General features: G+C 40.2%; 1 protein-coding gene and 1 long non-coding RNA gene across 4 annotated transcripts in view; one reads left to right on the plus strand and one right to left on the minus strand.

Moving 5' to 3' along the window:
- STK39 (serine/threonine kinase 39) overlaps positions 1 to 16,282 on the plus strand; it is a 142,605-nt gene that overhangs the window by 97,150 nt on the left and 29,173 nt on the right. For all 3 annotated transcript variants that reach the window (XM_058191249.1, XM_058191257.1, XM_058191266.1), the window contains 2 exons: positions 198 to 260; positions 2,554 to 2,621. In XM_058191249.1, coding sequence (XP_058047232.1) covers positions 198 to 260; positions 2,554 to 2,621 — 131 coding nt within the window. The remainder of the gene's footprint in view (positions 1 to 197; positions 261 to 2,553; positions 2,622 to 16,282) is intronic.
- Positions 12,606 to 16,282, minus strand: part of LOC131202366 (uncharacterized) — a 59,318-nt gene continuing 55,641 nt past the window's right edge. The window contains exons 2-3 of the long non-coding RNA XR_009156140.1: positions 16,179 to 16,227; positions 12,606 to 13,440 (exon numbers count right to left, since the gene is read on the minus strand). This is a non-coding gene — a long non-coding RNA (uncharacterized LOC131202366). The remainder of the gene's footprint in view (positions 13,441 to 16,178; positions 16,228 to 16,282) is intronic.

Genomic DNA, 16,282 nt, shown 5'->3' on the forward strand with positions numbered 1-16,282 from the left:
ACATATAAGACTTCTATTCTCACAAATTTATTATGCAGGATTAACAGGCTTTATTTAATGGCAATACAGCATCAAATCTTACTTGAAATCCTGCTTGCTATTTTTTTTTTATTCCTGATTTTTACTATTTTGCATTGTGGATGTATTAAGTAACATGTTTTGTGCCATCTTCTAAAGATTTAAACTCTTCTTAACAGATTTCCGTGTATTCCAGCAATATCCCTGACCAAATACAGAACCTGTCTATAAAAGGTTCCCAGGTATTGTTACTATTAACATTAGATATTACGCATAGATTTGTTGGTTAATTCAAAGTTCCCCAATGTTTCCAGCTTTGCGGACCAGGGGAGGGGGGGAAAGAACGGTTGGTTCTGCGCAAGTGGCTGGCAAGCGTGTGCACATGTGTGCAGCTCCATCTGTGTGAGTGGTGTGCCCACACATCTGCCGCTCACTAAAATGGAGCGCATGCGTGCACGCTTATCTGCTGCTCATGTAAGTCAACATGTTTGTATGTGCGCACTTGTTTCTGCGGCCCCGTTGGAAACTCCTCACAGTCCACTAGTGGGGACCCTGAGTTCCTTTGCGCTCAAATTGTGTCATCTAGTAGATACAGACTTTGACTGAAGTTGCCTTGTAACAGCTTCCTTGCAATCCCAGTTTGTCATTAATTACAGATTCACTAGGCCGCAAACTGATTTAAAGATTGACTGGGTTTTCAAATTACGTGTTTCTTTACTCATGGCTAGTTCAACAAGCCACAGTGATCTGGTTTATACAATGCTCAGCCATGAATCATTGACCATTAACCAGTTGTAATGGCTAAATCCACACCATAGGCTAAGCTAAAAATACATATATGCATTGAAAATTTGTATTTTGCATTACATTAAACATTTATGTAGCTGTCCATCTTATACCAAACTCTGGGGAGCTCCCACCCAAGAATTAAAACAACATAACAAAGTATTTAAACTATTTTTTAAACAATAAAAAAAACTCCAAGGCCAACTCAAGCTTCTACCATGCCTTTTGACCTCATCCTATGCCAGAGCTTGGAGGAAATGCCGAGTCTTCAGTGCTTTTTGAAAATCTAGGAAGGCAGAGGCCTGCCAAGCTTCATGGGTCAGAATCTTCTATAGGGCTGGGGCTGCCACAGAAAAGGCACACTTCCTAGTTCCCGTAAGGTGGCAACGTTTGAAGGGACTGGAAGCATGCCCACCCTACCTATTCTGGTAGGACAGGTAGGGTGGGCATGCTTCCAGTCCCTTCATTTAAAACATTGCCACATTACGGGAATTAGGAAAGGCAGTCCCACAGATAGCCTGGTCCTGTCTCATATAAGACTTTAAAGGTGATAACCGGCACCTGGAAGAAAACTGGAAGCCAGGGCACCTTCCATAATAGAGGTGTTATATGGGTGAACCTAATCACTGTGTGCAATGGCACATTCTAGAGCATTAGAAGCTTCCAGGTGGTCTTCAAATGTAGCCCCATGTGGAGGCCTTGCACCTCTGATTCGTAGGTGACAGCATGAGTGACTGTGAGCAAGACTTCCTGATCCAGGAAAGGTGCAGTTAGCTTGCTAGATGAATCTGTGTAAAGGCCTTCTTAGCTATGGCTGCAATTTGCTCCTTCAGCAGGAGCTGGGCCCTGCTGGGTTCTTAAATTATGTGTGACTCCAGGAGGGATCCCCAAATTGCACACCAGCTCAGTCCAGAGAAGTGCCAGACTTTATGATTTAGTGTGATGTGTAAAGCCAATGTTGATAATGTCTGTGGAGATTCTCAGTCATCCAAGTCATGGTTGTCCCAAAGATGCTTTTTCAAAAGACAATTGGACTTTGTTTTCCCCTGAAGATATTTCACTTTTCATCCTAGAAACTGCTTCGGCTCTGACAATTCTGACAGAACTGACGAAGCTTCTTGGATGAGAAGCGAAACGTCTTGAAGGAAAAACAATGTCCAGTTGCCTGTTGAAAAAGCATCTTTGGAATAACATTGATAATGGCTGCTAGTTGAGGAAGCTGTTTACTTAGTAGTCAGGCAAAGTTGACTGTTGACTTGAAGGGAACATTATTGCTGAAAGTCATGTGTGAACAGTGTCACTAAATTTTGTTTATATCAAATGTGAATGTTTTAATTGTCACTAAAGGCTATGGCTACTTTCTAACTATTTAATCTTTTATTTTATGCAATAAAGATGCAAACAATAATCACTGCTGGGATTCTCATAAAATGTACTGCTCTGTTAAATAAACAAGAAATTTGTTAGTAGGACCCCAACGTATTAAGCTGGGAAAGTGTTTAAAATTCTAAGGGCTTTTGTTTTTAATACCATACATTTATCAGATTAATCAGGGGAATAGACTTATATTGGTTTTTCCCTTTGCCACCTTACTGTAATCTGTGCCAGTTTTAATATCTGACTTGCAATTTCAGATTAGTGATGACCTCTAAGTTAAACTGGATAATTATTACCTTAAAGAATTGAACCCATCCCAGTTTTTAATATGGCAATTTAAAAAGATGTATTCCCTCCTTCTTTTTCATTAAGGCACGTTCTGCTATTACAAATGAATATAGCTCTGTTCCATGTGCTGTGAATCTTGTTTTACGACTAAGGTAAGAGGAATAATCTCTCTCTATCTTCATTTCCTGTTTTTTTTTTTTTTTTGGCCTAGTCAAATCTGTTCATGCATGATTCTCTTCATTAAATTGTCGTAATATTAACAAGAGAAATGTTAACATGGTTGGTCAGCCTCCCAGTATAACCAGCATGAATGGTGTTCTCACAACTAATTGCTCTCTTTTAATTGCTTTAAAAAAATAAAAATGGAAGAACAAAATACAGAAAATGGAAAGATCTTTAGGCTAAAAGCATTCTTCATTAAATACTTTAGAGTTTTTTTCCTCCCTCTTTCCTTCCATTTCAGGATCATAGAGATTCTAAGGAGGTTTCTTTTACTCTTATAGCAGTCAACCAGAAATAGAAATAACCATGGTTACATTACAAATTGCTTGTTTGAAAACATTTTTATTGGGCAGGTTTGGTCAACAGTGAGCAGAGGTTATGAGAAAAATAACTGATATATTTTTCAAGCACTTTACTATTCTTAAAATGATGCAAATATGACAATCAGATGTCATAGTTGTTTGGAAGGAGACTGAAGTTGATTTCCATTTTTAGAAAATGAGTGATTCCTATCCAAGTTTTATGGACAGCTAATTAATTTTCTTAGGTTTAGAATACTTTTTGTGTATTCCTAGTTTAGTTTCTCTTTTCTTCTAACTTACCTAAAGTAACTTGGAAAATTAAAACCTCTTCAAAGCTGATTTGTATCTTTATTTATGGTAAAGAAGAGGTATTTCTCCCAGTTTCTCTGAGGATTGATAATCTAACCATCTGTCTATGCCAGTAATAGTTCTGTGCCCCTTCTGATTGCCTGGGAAGTGATGTGTGGTTGGACCTATGCAGTAGTATTAGCTTCATTGCGGGAAGAACTGGCCATTGCCTCTCATTTTAAAAAAAAATATTTACATATTTCTCCATAGTTCATTTGCAGTGTAGTCCTATATAAGGTCTATGGTTCAAACCTATCAGAAAATGCTAAGACGAAGGCTTTTCTTTTATGTAAGTTTTATTTTGCATTCCTTATGTAGCTGGTGAAAGGAAGAATGGATTATGCCTCTTGTAACAGCCAAAGCTCTGCGTGTTTCACCACAAAATACGCTTGGAACTTTTTCATTTGATAATGATGAGAGAAAAATATGCAAGTATGAAAAGATAAAAGGGATTGAATTTTTTGTTTTTGTTTTCCTCCTCTTTTCTGTCAGGCATCTACTCTTAAGTTAGAAGACTAGGAGGGAAAAAAGCCTCTTCCAGTCTAAGGCCTGCAACATTGGTTTCTGATAAGAGTACGCTTCTCTCCCTTTGGTTATAGGAAAGGGAATGTTGGGTATATCAGGAAAAATGTAAGTTAAATGGAATGTGTAAGAAGTATGTGTCTGTGTGGCAAAAGAAGAAGAAAACAGATAAAGAATAAATAGGTACTAAATGAACGTGGACTTGAATGTAAAACATCAGTAATTAGTACAAAAGAATATGTTAATAATAATAACAACCACAACCACAACCACAACAATAACAGAGTTGGAAGGGACCTTGGAAGCCTTCTAGTCCAACCCCCTGCCCAGGCAGGAAACCCTACACCATCTCAGACAGATGGTTATCCAACATTTTCTTAAAAATTTCTAGTGTTGGACACAGAGAACTAATAGGGATCAAATCTCATTACGAATATAAGACGAAAAGGGAAGAGAAGACTGAGAGTCATGTCTGGATGAAGTGGATGAGTTCCTAAAAAAAAAAAAAGATGAAAATTTTAAATAAAAATGAGCATATAAATTGGTATGTGGTTATGGTTGAAGCACTTTAATTTAGGTAGTCAAATATCAAGATTGTATTGAATATGTTTAGAAAAGTGAGATTCAAAAAAGGAAAGTATAAATAACACAAAGTTTGTATTTTAAGAATAGCCGAAGAATTTATGCATAGAATTACTGAGTGTCTCCCTCTATAGTAAAATTCTAAGCAGTGCTGGAAACTATAGAATTCTGTTCACTGCCATTGTGGGCTTGTGTGCAACTATGTGTGCAACTATGTGTGCATTCTTCTTCTAGAGGTAAATATGAGTAATAATTCTTCTCCAGTGAAATTTATATCCAGAGCTCAAAGAAAAGGCTTTTATTTGTGCTAGTTTCCTGTATGTTAACGAGAAATAATTCTAGGCAGTGTTGAAATTGCGTAGTCTCTCTTGCTGGTCAAAGTGTCGGGCATTTGGTTTCAATGGTTCTTGTTAAAGTCTCAGTAATAAAATATACGTGCCACAAACACAAGTGGAGACTAAGAACAGTGGGAAATAATAGTAGTAATTTCAGTATTGCCTTTACTTCTATCATCCCTTCTTCCCTGAGAAAAGTGCTACCATTTTATATGTATCCTGGCATTGTGCCTTAATTTTACCTGTGATTTACCTGTATCAATTCCCAGAGTCAGTGTGTCTGAAATGTTAGTAACTGAGGAGCAAAGAATAAGAAAGTTGTCCACTGTAAGTCCAGCTTGTGAAATTTTTGAATCTGTCCAGTGTGATCCAGGATAATGGGACTATTTAGCATGATCCAGCAGGATAATGTTTATGGAGGTAATGGTGGAGAATATGAATGATTAAATGCCATCACTTTGCTATCGGCTTTTGGTAACCATATAGATAAAATGAGGAGAAGCATGATAGAGGTATGGAAAATTATCTATGGATAGAGAAAAATTATTCTCCCTCTCTTCTAATTTTACCCATTGATAATAATTAGAGTTTCCCAGATTTGCTCTTACTTTCAAAGAATCTTAATCCTAACATTTATTAAGCCAAGGCAGCATTATTCAAATTCAAATCCTAGAATCCAATTTTTGACAGCAGCCTAGCCTTGCAATAATACACATTGTGCTTCTCTGTCATAGAAACAAAAAAAAAAAAGTATTTTAGGGTGATAAGTAATCATTATTATGTTAGAAATGTATTTCATGTATCTATACTGCTTCTTTTGGATTTTATTAAACTTGCAAAACAAATATCTAAGGAGTTATTTTCAGGGCATTCTCCACAAAGATTCCCCCTCTTTTTTTCTCAGTATAGTGATTCATTTTTATCAAGGTTTCCTGAACAAATAGAGCCTAAATCAGAACATAATGTCAGATTAAAAATAAATAAAGACTTTTGTGATGCTCTGTCAGTAAATCACTATCTACTGAAACAGTGAACTCATGATAGTGGTTTTGAAGTAAATGTTGAAAGAATTTTTTATTTCCTTCTCTTCCATTCTACAGAAGAGAAAAACTTTTCTGAGCATCTAAAACTTTAATATAATTGTATCAGACTAGTCAAGGAGTTCTTTATTGAGTAACCATCATCATCTTAATCATCATCATCTATAGATGTTACAGGTTGATAACAAATCTGGGAATCACTTAAGGAAGTAGTATACTCTGATGTTTCTCATTACAGCCAATTGGGGTGACCTGATAAAAATGACACTTCAACATTTTTAAAATTAGTAGAACTTGATGTCCAAACCAGCATTATGGAATCTTAGCACAAGTGAGTAAGGCATTGTAAGCAATCTACTACTATCAGTCATGGAGGACAGCTATTTTCAGAAGTGGTTTGCCATTGTTTTCATTCAAGGACTGAGAAAGACAGACTGGCCCAAAGACACCCAGTTGGCTTCATGTCTAAGATGGGCGTAGAATTCATGGTCACCTATTTGTAGCCTGTATTTTAACCACCACCACAAGCAGGCTCTTTAGGGCCTTCATAAGAGGGCCCTTTTTGCTCTCAGTGGTTTCAAAAACATACATGCAGATGTCATTCCACCCCAGAATCAAAATTGCTCAATTTTTATTCATGTCGAAAGGGCCCAATAGCAAGATGCAAATGTAATCTATACTTGGCATTGGATAAAACAGTTTAATTAGTAAAATAGTTACTAAATATTAGTAAATACTCATGGATTTGTTACTAAAGAGCCTTGTTTTTATAGTCATAGTTTAAATTCTGGCTGTTGCCACTGTAATCTTAGAATTTCTCATTAGGATGTAAACAAGCTGAACCTCTCGACAGCCCAGCTGGAAAATCCTTTTTTTAAAAAAATACTTCTGGCCAATTTTACATCAAACGAAGTGATTAAAGACTATTTTAGTTAGTAAAAAGCAAAGGCAGTCAATTCCTGACCTTAGAAGATAACATCTTTGCTACAACAAATATTAAGATACCAGCAGGAAGTATTGATTAAAGTCTATAAAGATTTTGAGAATTTTTAACCGTTGCTTTGCAACGGTTATGATATGATAATATCATATTTGCAGTATATGATAATTTAAATTAAGAGATAGAGTTACAAATTACTATATATAATAGTTCTCACTTATAGAGACTCTGTATAACTCAGTCACATGTGTTTTAGAGGCCTACCTAACAGCTGCAGCCTTTCAAGATGGCCGCCGTACCTCCTACCCGGCCTAGCAAGAAGAAGAAGCAGCCCCAGCCCATCCATCAGGCTAGCCCACAACCAGTGCCAAGCACTTCAGGCACATATACTCCTGCCAGGGCAGGGGGCTTGCCGGCCACAGGGATCAAGCCCCACAGGAAAGCTTCTAAGACCTCTAAGAGAGAAGCCTTACAATGCCAGAAGGCAATGGAACAGGCAATAGAAAAAGCAGTGAGGGAATCTACTAGAAAAGTGCAGGAACATCAGGCCACAGCTCTTTCAGTTCAGCCCTCACTTCAGGCCTCTGAGGCACCATTGACCTCTTTATCTCCGGATGGCTCTATTGCTTCATCCCAGCCGCAACTCACTGCTGATTTATTCCGCCCTCCCCCTACTGCAGAGGTGGATGTGATCCCTGCAGACCCACAATTGGAGGAGCCATCGGCCCAGGCCACTACGGCCACCTTTACCTTTACGGCCTCAGGGGGCCAGCAGGAGCCCAGGGGCACACCCTAATTCCCAGAGGACATGGCAGATATGATAGCAGCTGCCGTTCAATGTGGCATTGCTGCCTCCATGCAGCTTAGGACCCAATCATGGGTCTCTGAATTTGCAGGCTAGTCAGGATTTAGTCCATGACCAGGCTTATGATTTCCAGGCTCATTCTCCCACTCAAGTGTCAGTAGCGGATGAGGGCGACTTCAGGGACCAGGATTTCTCAGAGGATGAGGATTTGGTCCCAGACCAACCCTCCTTTGTGGGCCTTTTTAAGCCACAACTCTTCCGATCCTTGCTACACAAGGCCAAGGTCACCACCCAGCTGGGAGTGACCCGACCTGCCTCAGGCCCAACCATCGATTTATTTATTTATTTTATTTTTATTTATTTATTCAAATTTATATACCGCCCTATCTCCCGAAGGACTCAGGGCGGTTCACAGGCAGATAAAAAAAACATATATATACAAATTAAGAAAACCATTAAGAAAACATATTCAGAAAGCCTAATTATTAAAAATAATATAAATATTAAAACCAATTAAAACCCCTATAAAATTTAAAAATTTAAAATTTAGAAAATTTAAAAAACTAGTCCAGTCCCGCGCAGATAAATAGGTGTGTTTTAAGCTCGCGACGGAAGGTTCGGGGGTCTGGAAGTTGACGGAGTCCTGGGGGGAGTTCGTTCCAGAGGGTGGGAGCCCCCACAGAGAAGGCCCTTCCCCTGGGCGTCGCCAGACGACACTGTCTAGCTGACGGCACCCTGAGGAGTCCCTCTCTGTGAGAGCGCACGGGCCGGTGAGAGGTATCCGGTAGCAGTAGACGGTCCCGTAAGTAGCCCGGCCCTATGCCATGGAGCGCTTTAAAGGTGGTTACCAGAACCTTGAAGCGCACCCGGAAGGCCACAGGTAGCCAGTGCAGTCTGCACAGGATAGGTGTCATACGGGAGCCACGAGGGGCTCCCTCTATAACCCGCGCAGCCGCATTCTGAACTAACTGCAGTCTCCGGATGCCCTTCAAGGGGAGCCCCATGTAGAGAGCATTGCAATAATCCAGGCGAGACGTCACGAGGGCGTGAGTGACCGTGCACAGGGCATCCCGGATCGATGCATCTGATCCATCTCTAACCCTGTTTTCAGAACCAGCGGTTGAGACAGAGAAGGTACCTGCCCCCAAGTTATTTGTTGATGTGGTGAATAGACAGTGGGCCACACCTATACCTAGTCCAAATCCCAACGCTGCCTGTACAACTTGGATTCTAGCTTTATCAAATTGTTACAGGTCCCTACTGTTGACCCCCTGGTGGTCTCTTTAGTGGGCCCCTCTGTTTTGACAGGACCCCCAGAGGAGACCCTACGCCCTGAGGACAAACGGGCAGAACAGTCCTTGGTAAAGGCGCATCAGGTGGCTGCCTGGGCTGTAAGAGCTTCTTCCTCTGCCTCATTTTTTAATCGGGCAGCTCTCCTGTGGCTAAAACAAATGCAGGAATGCCTGCCCTCTTCTGACACGCGGTCCCAACAGGACCTGAACAAAATTGTGGCAGCCCTAGAATACTCGGCCGATGCCACCCTAAACGCTTCAAGATTTGCAGCCAAATCTATTGGGTCCACGGTTTTGTCGCGCCACCTGCTTTGGCTTAGGCACTGGCAGGCGGATGCCAAAAATAAATGGCGTCTGGCGTCGGCCCCGTATTCTGGGGCTTCATTATTTGGAGCAGCCTTGGATGCTTTACTCATAGAGTCTAAGGACAAACTGTAAAATACAGTATGTCCCGTTGTTCTGACACTAGACCTGCTCCTTATTTTTGTCCCTTTAGGACATCAGATACAGGATTCATGCAAAACAGACCCCAAAGGTCCTTCTCTCCCAGGCAGGGTAGACAGGATAGACAAGGGGGTCAGGGACAGAGGAGCTCCTCCAAACGGCCCTTTCAGGGCAGGAGGGGTCGCCCATTCCGACGCTCATGCTGACTGCACGTCCGTCCTTCCCATTGGAGGCAGACTGGCTCTATTCGTCAGCCAATAGGGAGAGCTCCACCACAGACGCTTGGGTCAGGGAGATAGTCAGGTCGGGCCTCTCCCTGGAATTCCTCTCCACCTCTCCGAGCCACTTTGCCAGGGGTCCCCTATCTCGCGACCCGGCAAAACGGCTCCTCGTGGAATCGGCCATAAAACACCTTCTTACCATTCAGCCGGTTCCACGGGACCAATATGGTCAAGGGTTTTATTCCCATCTGTTCATAGTTCCAAATCGGGGGGATGGAGAGCAATTCTCGATCTCAAGTCTCTGAACTGGCAGATCATTTACAGGTGGTTCAAGATGCAGTCTCTCCAGACCATCTTGGAGAGTGTCAGGGAGGGCGACTTCCTCACGTCAGTGGACCTGATGGAGGCGTACCTGGTTTTGCAGTTCCTTGTCTTGCAGTTCAGCGCGTCGGTCTGCTGCATTATCCTCATCGGAAAGCTGGAAAGCACCAGGAGGAGGAGGTGCTTATCAACTAAGCAGACTTGATTCCATTGGTTACAGATGAAGTCAATCCCATGCCTGGCTGCTGGTCCCATCGAACTAAGAAAGGACATTCAGGTAGAACCAATGTCCAGTTTCTTTGACCCCTCTTTCAAACTAGCCCCCTCTATCCAGAAAGTGGACTTCGCTACTTGTTAAACTGCTTGTAAAACTCTAATAACTATGGATGCAAAAACAGCCTTTGTGCCCTTCAGCACCAGAAGATATGATTAACTCTGCAGTTTTCTTAGAGAGGTTTTTCAAACTGCCATAAACATAAGAACATCATTGCTAAGTTGTTTAATATACCCAGGAATCCTAAACCTCAGCTTAATAAATTGGCCTTCATAAATTATCCAAAACCTAAAGGATGTTATCTCAATTGGAACAGAAAATGCATTTTGTTCTATTGATCGAATGTTTAATTCCATCCCATCACTATAAATTTGATTAGTAGGGTTGTCTACCTATTTTTTAACTGTTTTAAAGCAAGAGCAATTGTTACATTCAAAACTGCAGAAACAGCAGATAATATAGTCAGTCTCAAGGATTCTATTTATAAAAAAATCCATCATAGCATTTCATTTTTACAAAATATAGCCAATTGTACATCAACCCTACAAGCATGAAGGCTAGCTAGTCCAACCATCAAGGAAAATAATCAACCAAGCAATTCAAGCTTGTAAGCAAATGGCACAAGAAAAGAAGCAAAAAGATTTCAGAGTAAAGCTAATATTGCGTCTGTTTCAAATTGGCAACAAATGAGATACCTGGATAGCAGTGAACTAGGTAGTAACCCAGATAACCCACTGGTCTATACAAAGATCCCCAGGACCATTCAAAACTCATCAAGTCATGGAAGCATTAGATCACATTGACATTGAAGATTGACAACTTTCAGAATATTGTCCTAAGCATTCAATTCTGAAAATAATTTCCTGGAATTTAGCTGGTTGATTTAATAAGTCTGATGTTTTATTGAATCAGTATTGAAGTAATTTTGATATTATTCTATTAGAAGAAACATGGATGGATGATCATTTTTATTTTCGGGGCTTTGCTTTGCAAAGGCTTCTAGAATTTCCAAAAAAGGGCATTAACAATGTAGAGTTAGCAACCCTTGTGTGAAGTGTTTTAAAGGCCGAAACAATCTTAGTAGGGCAGTATGAGTAATATTTATTAACCAATTAAAATTAAAGTATTTTGGTTTAATAATTTATTTATCTTCCACCAGTTAAAACAGGACCCCAAATTAAAACATATTTGAATGGGATTGTAACAATTTATATACATTCTGCTTTTAAAATTTCCTTATATACATTTTGTGATTCTGGGCAAATTAAGCGCCAAATTTACCTTAATAGTAATGCACTGATAGCTAAGTTTCCTTATTTATTTGCCAAAAGTGGACAAGTGGATTATATGACAGACAATCTAAAGATCACAAAATCAACTGTGTAAATTCTTGTTTAGCCAGTGTTTGCAATAAGTTAAATATATGAATTTAAATGGTACATCATCCTGGTGAAGTCACATTAACTTGTGGGTGGGGGTCAAGCATGATAGATTGGTCAGATTATTGGGTCAGCATTAGATCAGACAGTGATCACTAACCTACAATTTTAAGCTTTTTAACCAACGATAAACTCAGAATCTGTTTAATACACCTTGGATTCTAACATGTAAGTAGAACACTAATTTCATGGAGAATCTTCCATTGGTAGAAGGTTAATGTTCCTGATGCAGTTATTATTGTCCCCTTTCTCAGATCTTCTAAGAGTTGGAGAATCTCTAGAACAACATAAAAGGCAATACAGGGGTCTGTGACTAGGAGGGGAAATCAAAAATATACATTTCCAAGATGGAAGCCTTCTCTGGATCAAATGTACTTCTGTAGAAAGGGGGAATTCAGGACTTACTTTGTGTCTTTGTTCCAGATAAATAGCAATAGCACTTAGATTTATATACTGCTTCACAGTGCTTTACAACCCTCTCCAAGCAGTTTACAGAATCAGCATATTGCCCCCAACAACATGAGTCCTCGTTTTACTGATCTTGGAAGGCTGAGTCAACCTTGAGCCTGGCGAGATTTGAACTGCCAAATTGCAGGCAGCTGGCAGCAGAAGTATCCTGCAGTACTGCATTCGAACCCCTGTGCCACCATGGCTGTAGTCAGTTGGTGTATAAAGTAATGTATTTTATAGGAAAAGAATGTTGGTGAGGTTAGTCTAGTAGAAACATCACTGATCTATGACATAGAGCTGTGATGGCAAACCTATGGCACGTGTGCCACAGGAGGCATGTGGAGCCCTCTTGGGCACGCAAGTGCAGGAGTATCGCGCGTGCATGTGTGGGGGGGGGCAGGGGGAGTGCGGGGGGTGTCAAGTGCATTGCATTATGGCTGCCAGCACGCACATGCGCTATCAGCACGCAACAACAGAAAGGTTAGCCGTCGCTGACTTACGGTAGTGCTCTGTTAGCATGTAATGCTAGACTTTTGCTTAGCTTTAAAAGGATAAGTAGGGATGTGCAAAATATCTTGAATTAAGAGGATTGTGCATATGATAAATTTGCATGCCCTAAGCCCCTGTTCCCTCTCAAATCTTGCTACATTGCCTCATTGTGGTGTTTGGGAGGGATGAGCAAATAATAATGGGAGTATATACCCACACTACATATTCCCAGTTGGGTCACTTGTGGGTGAAGGCCATCCCAATTGCCTAGCTAAAGCAAGCAGGCGTCTATATCGAGCAGCAGTAACAATAGAAGATGTTGGAGGCTGATGATCATTTTGGTGGCAACCGCAGGGACGTCGTTTCATGCTGTACAGGAGAAAGCAAAACCATTTTTGTTTGTGAGGGAGATGAGAAACATTTTTATCTGTGCATTTAAATCAAAATATACACTTCTCCTTTTCATCCCCGTTTCGTCCGCCAGATCTAAAAGTTGTAAACCTGTATCTTCACATTAGTGGCTTCTTTATACAGAAGAAATTTGCCTCAGGTCGGAGGTGTCGCGGCTGTCATTATTGACAGATTCAGTCGTGGCTGTACAAGAAAAGCTTCCAACTGTGTGAGATGGTTAACAAGAAGAGACTCATAGCTACTGCAAATAGAAGTTTTCATTTAATTGGTGATTCTGTCTGTGGAGATGATGTTGCCTTTCCCCAACTGCTGTTACTTGAGAGTCCTTGCATAATAACAATTCAAATGGTAGATGCTGTTTCCACACAGAAAATTTAGAACTAATCCGTAGGGAAAGTCTGCAGCTTTGTGTCTAATTTGATAGCGTACAGCAACTGCTGTGTTCTTTTCTGCTTGTGGTGAGGCCGTAGTTGCAAGTTACGAGGACAACAAATCCATTCCTTTGTTAAACCACAACTAGACAAGACTCTGTTCCTGGAAGTGGAAAAAAGCGAATCATAAAATATGTCACATTATGTGTTTCTTCAAGGACTTCTGTTCTGAAACAACTGTCGGCTAGAGGACGGGACAGATTAAATGGTGATTGAACATGTTCAAATTCTGTAAAGGCAGTGTTTTCAATGAGATGTGTCTCCATGCCTTTTGTCCCAAACTCATTTGTACTCTTGCAAGCTTGGGGAGTTTTTCAGGCAACCGCAAATGCTTTAAATTTGTATGACAAAAGATTACAGTAGAATACATTTGCATTTCCTTATGACTGTTTTCAGTATTGGGATAAATTAAATCCGCAGCTGTATATAGTATGATCTTCAGGGGTTTTGCCTAGCTTTATATCGTTTTGAATTGAGAGATTTAGTCCAGAGATGGGTTTCAGCAGATTCTGACCAGTTCTGGAGAACCGGTAGCGGAAATTTTGAGTAGATTGGAGAACCGGTAGTAAAAATTCTGACTGGCCCCGCCCCCATCTATTCTCTGCCTCCCAAGTCCCAGCTGATAGGGAGGAAATGGGGATTTTGCAGTAACCTTCCTCTGGATTGGGAGGGAAGGGAGATTTTATAGTATCCTTCCCCTGCCACACCCACCAAGCCATGCTATGCCCACCAAGCCACAGCCACAGAACCAGTAGTAAAAAAAATTTGAAACCCACCACTGATTTAGCCCCAAGGGCTAAAGTCCTGCAGGACCCTGTTAATGAATGCAAAGGCTTATCCTGAATTAAGGGTGTGCCAAGTCATCCAAGTTGAATCAGATAGATGCTATGATCAAATTATCTTTTTAAATTTCCATTCCCTCCCCCCTCCCCCCGTGTAATATCCAAACCAACAAATTAGTAGTAATTTTCGCCACAGTCACTCTCATTTATGTGCAATGGAAATGATCCTTTGAAAAGAAAGAAGACATGTAGGGAATGCAGCTGCCTAGATCAGCTTGCCGGTTTTCAAGCTGGGTCTTTCTCATGGTTTACCTCTTTAATCTCTGATATCTTATCAGAGAAAGCTTTGCTTTCTAGGAATTCAAGGAACATGCCGGATGACCAAATATAGAGATTAGTGGCTCATCCTTGCAAGCACTCTGGTAGATTGTTTTCAAGCGCTTTTCCCTAAGGACAGAGTTCTGGGGGTTTAATAGGAGTGAAAGAAAATCTGGACATTTACTTTATGAATAAAACAATTCCAGGAATATTAACCAGATAACCTGAATGCTCTCTTCCTTGAAAAAAATAATAATTCAAATCTTAACAGATTACACATATTCAGTTAGTCATTGTTGAAAATCAGTCAATAAGTGGTCATTTGATTCTTCATTTTTGAGATAGGTTACTTGATTTTTCCTGTTTCTGAATTATTACAAAGAGCTAGAATTTTTTTGTTATTAATTTCATTGTTTTATTTTTACTTTTACTTACTTTCAATTTAAATTATTTATTAATAGGTACAATGTTCTTCAGGTTACTTAATTAAAGCGGTAGAATTTTCTAGAAACATTTTGAAGAAGAACAAAATATAATAAAAATAACCAGGACCGGAAAACGGAAAACAAGTAGTTCTCGACTTACATCTGGTCCTTACTTCTGGACTGTTTGAAGTTACGTAGGCCTCAGTAAAGCACTTCGACCATCATAAAATGTCACACCAACATCCTTTCCTAGTCAAATGACTACATTTCTGGCACTTGATAACTGGCTTATAATATGACTAGTTATAGCAGCGGTTCTCAACCTGTGGGTCGGGACCCCGTTGGGGGTCGAATGACGATTTGCCAGGGGTCGCCTAAGACCATTGGAAATATGGAAAGTATACTTGCAAGTCGAAGAATCGTGCTCCAATGGTTGATTCCACAAGCCAGCTGCAGGCTCTTCAAATCGCTAGCCGAATTTGGCTTCAGGCACGATGAATTAAAAAAGAGAGAAATCTTTGCTCTGATGTCTCCCTCTCAAGCTAGCTGCAATCACTCCCAATCGCTAGCCTAATCTGGCTTCAGGTGCGATAAACTGAATAGGGGAGGAGTCTCCGTTTTAATGCCTCCGTCCTCAAGGCAATCGCAAGCAGTTCAGATCGCTAGCCAATACGGCTTCAGGCGCGATAAATTCAAAACAAAAATAATTTTATGGTTGGGGTCGCCACATTGTGGGGAATTGTATTAAAGGGGTCGCCACATCGTGGGGAATTCTATTAAAGGGGTCGCAGCACTATAAAGGTTGAGAATCACTGAGTTATAGTGTCCCACCACCACATGACCATACTTTCTGATGGGATTTTTTTTTTTTTTACAGTTTCCAGCAAAGAACGCTCACTTAGCAGAATGGGTTTGTTTTACAACCATGTAATTTACTGAATAATCATTGTAAAAATGGTCAGAAGTTAGGCCTGGTCATGTGAGTGCCTTAACTTACTACCGCAATGACTTATGACTAAAATTCCAGTCCCAATTGTTGTAAATCAAGGACCACCTATATATGAATTCCTTATTTCAATGTATATCAAGCTTTTACAAGCAAGCTAAAAATAAAATTGTAGAGACTTTTGGGAGGAAAATTGCTTAGCACAAAAGAGTTATAAACGAATGGTTTCCCATCTCAAAAACAAGGCCTTGAAACTGGAAGGCTTATAACTGTCTGCCTCACTTCTCCTGATGCAGTGAAGTTATCAAAAATGATGTCAAACAATATTATACATCATTATTTATTATTCTTTAAAATGGTAAGTATTTACCCAAGTTGTGCCACTTTATTTTCCTATTTGCGTCAATTGTTTTCAAGTTCTAAAAAAAAAAAAGAAACAATCTTTATTTGATGTGCATTTTAAAAGCTGGGAAG

Source organism: Ahaetulla prasina, chromosome 1 (assembly GCF_028640845.1).
Source record: "Ahaetulla prasina isolate Xishuangbanna chromosome 1, ASM2864084v1, whole genome shotgun sequence".
In the NCBI taxonomy this organism is placed as follows: Eukaryota; Metazoa; Chordata; class Lepidosauria; order Squamata; family Colubridae; genus Ahaetulla; species Ahaetulla prasina.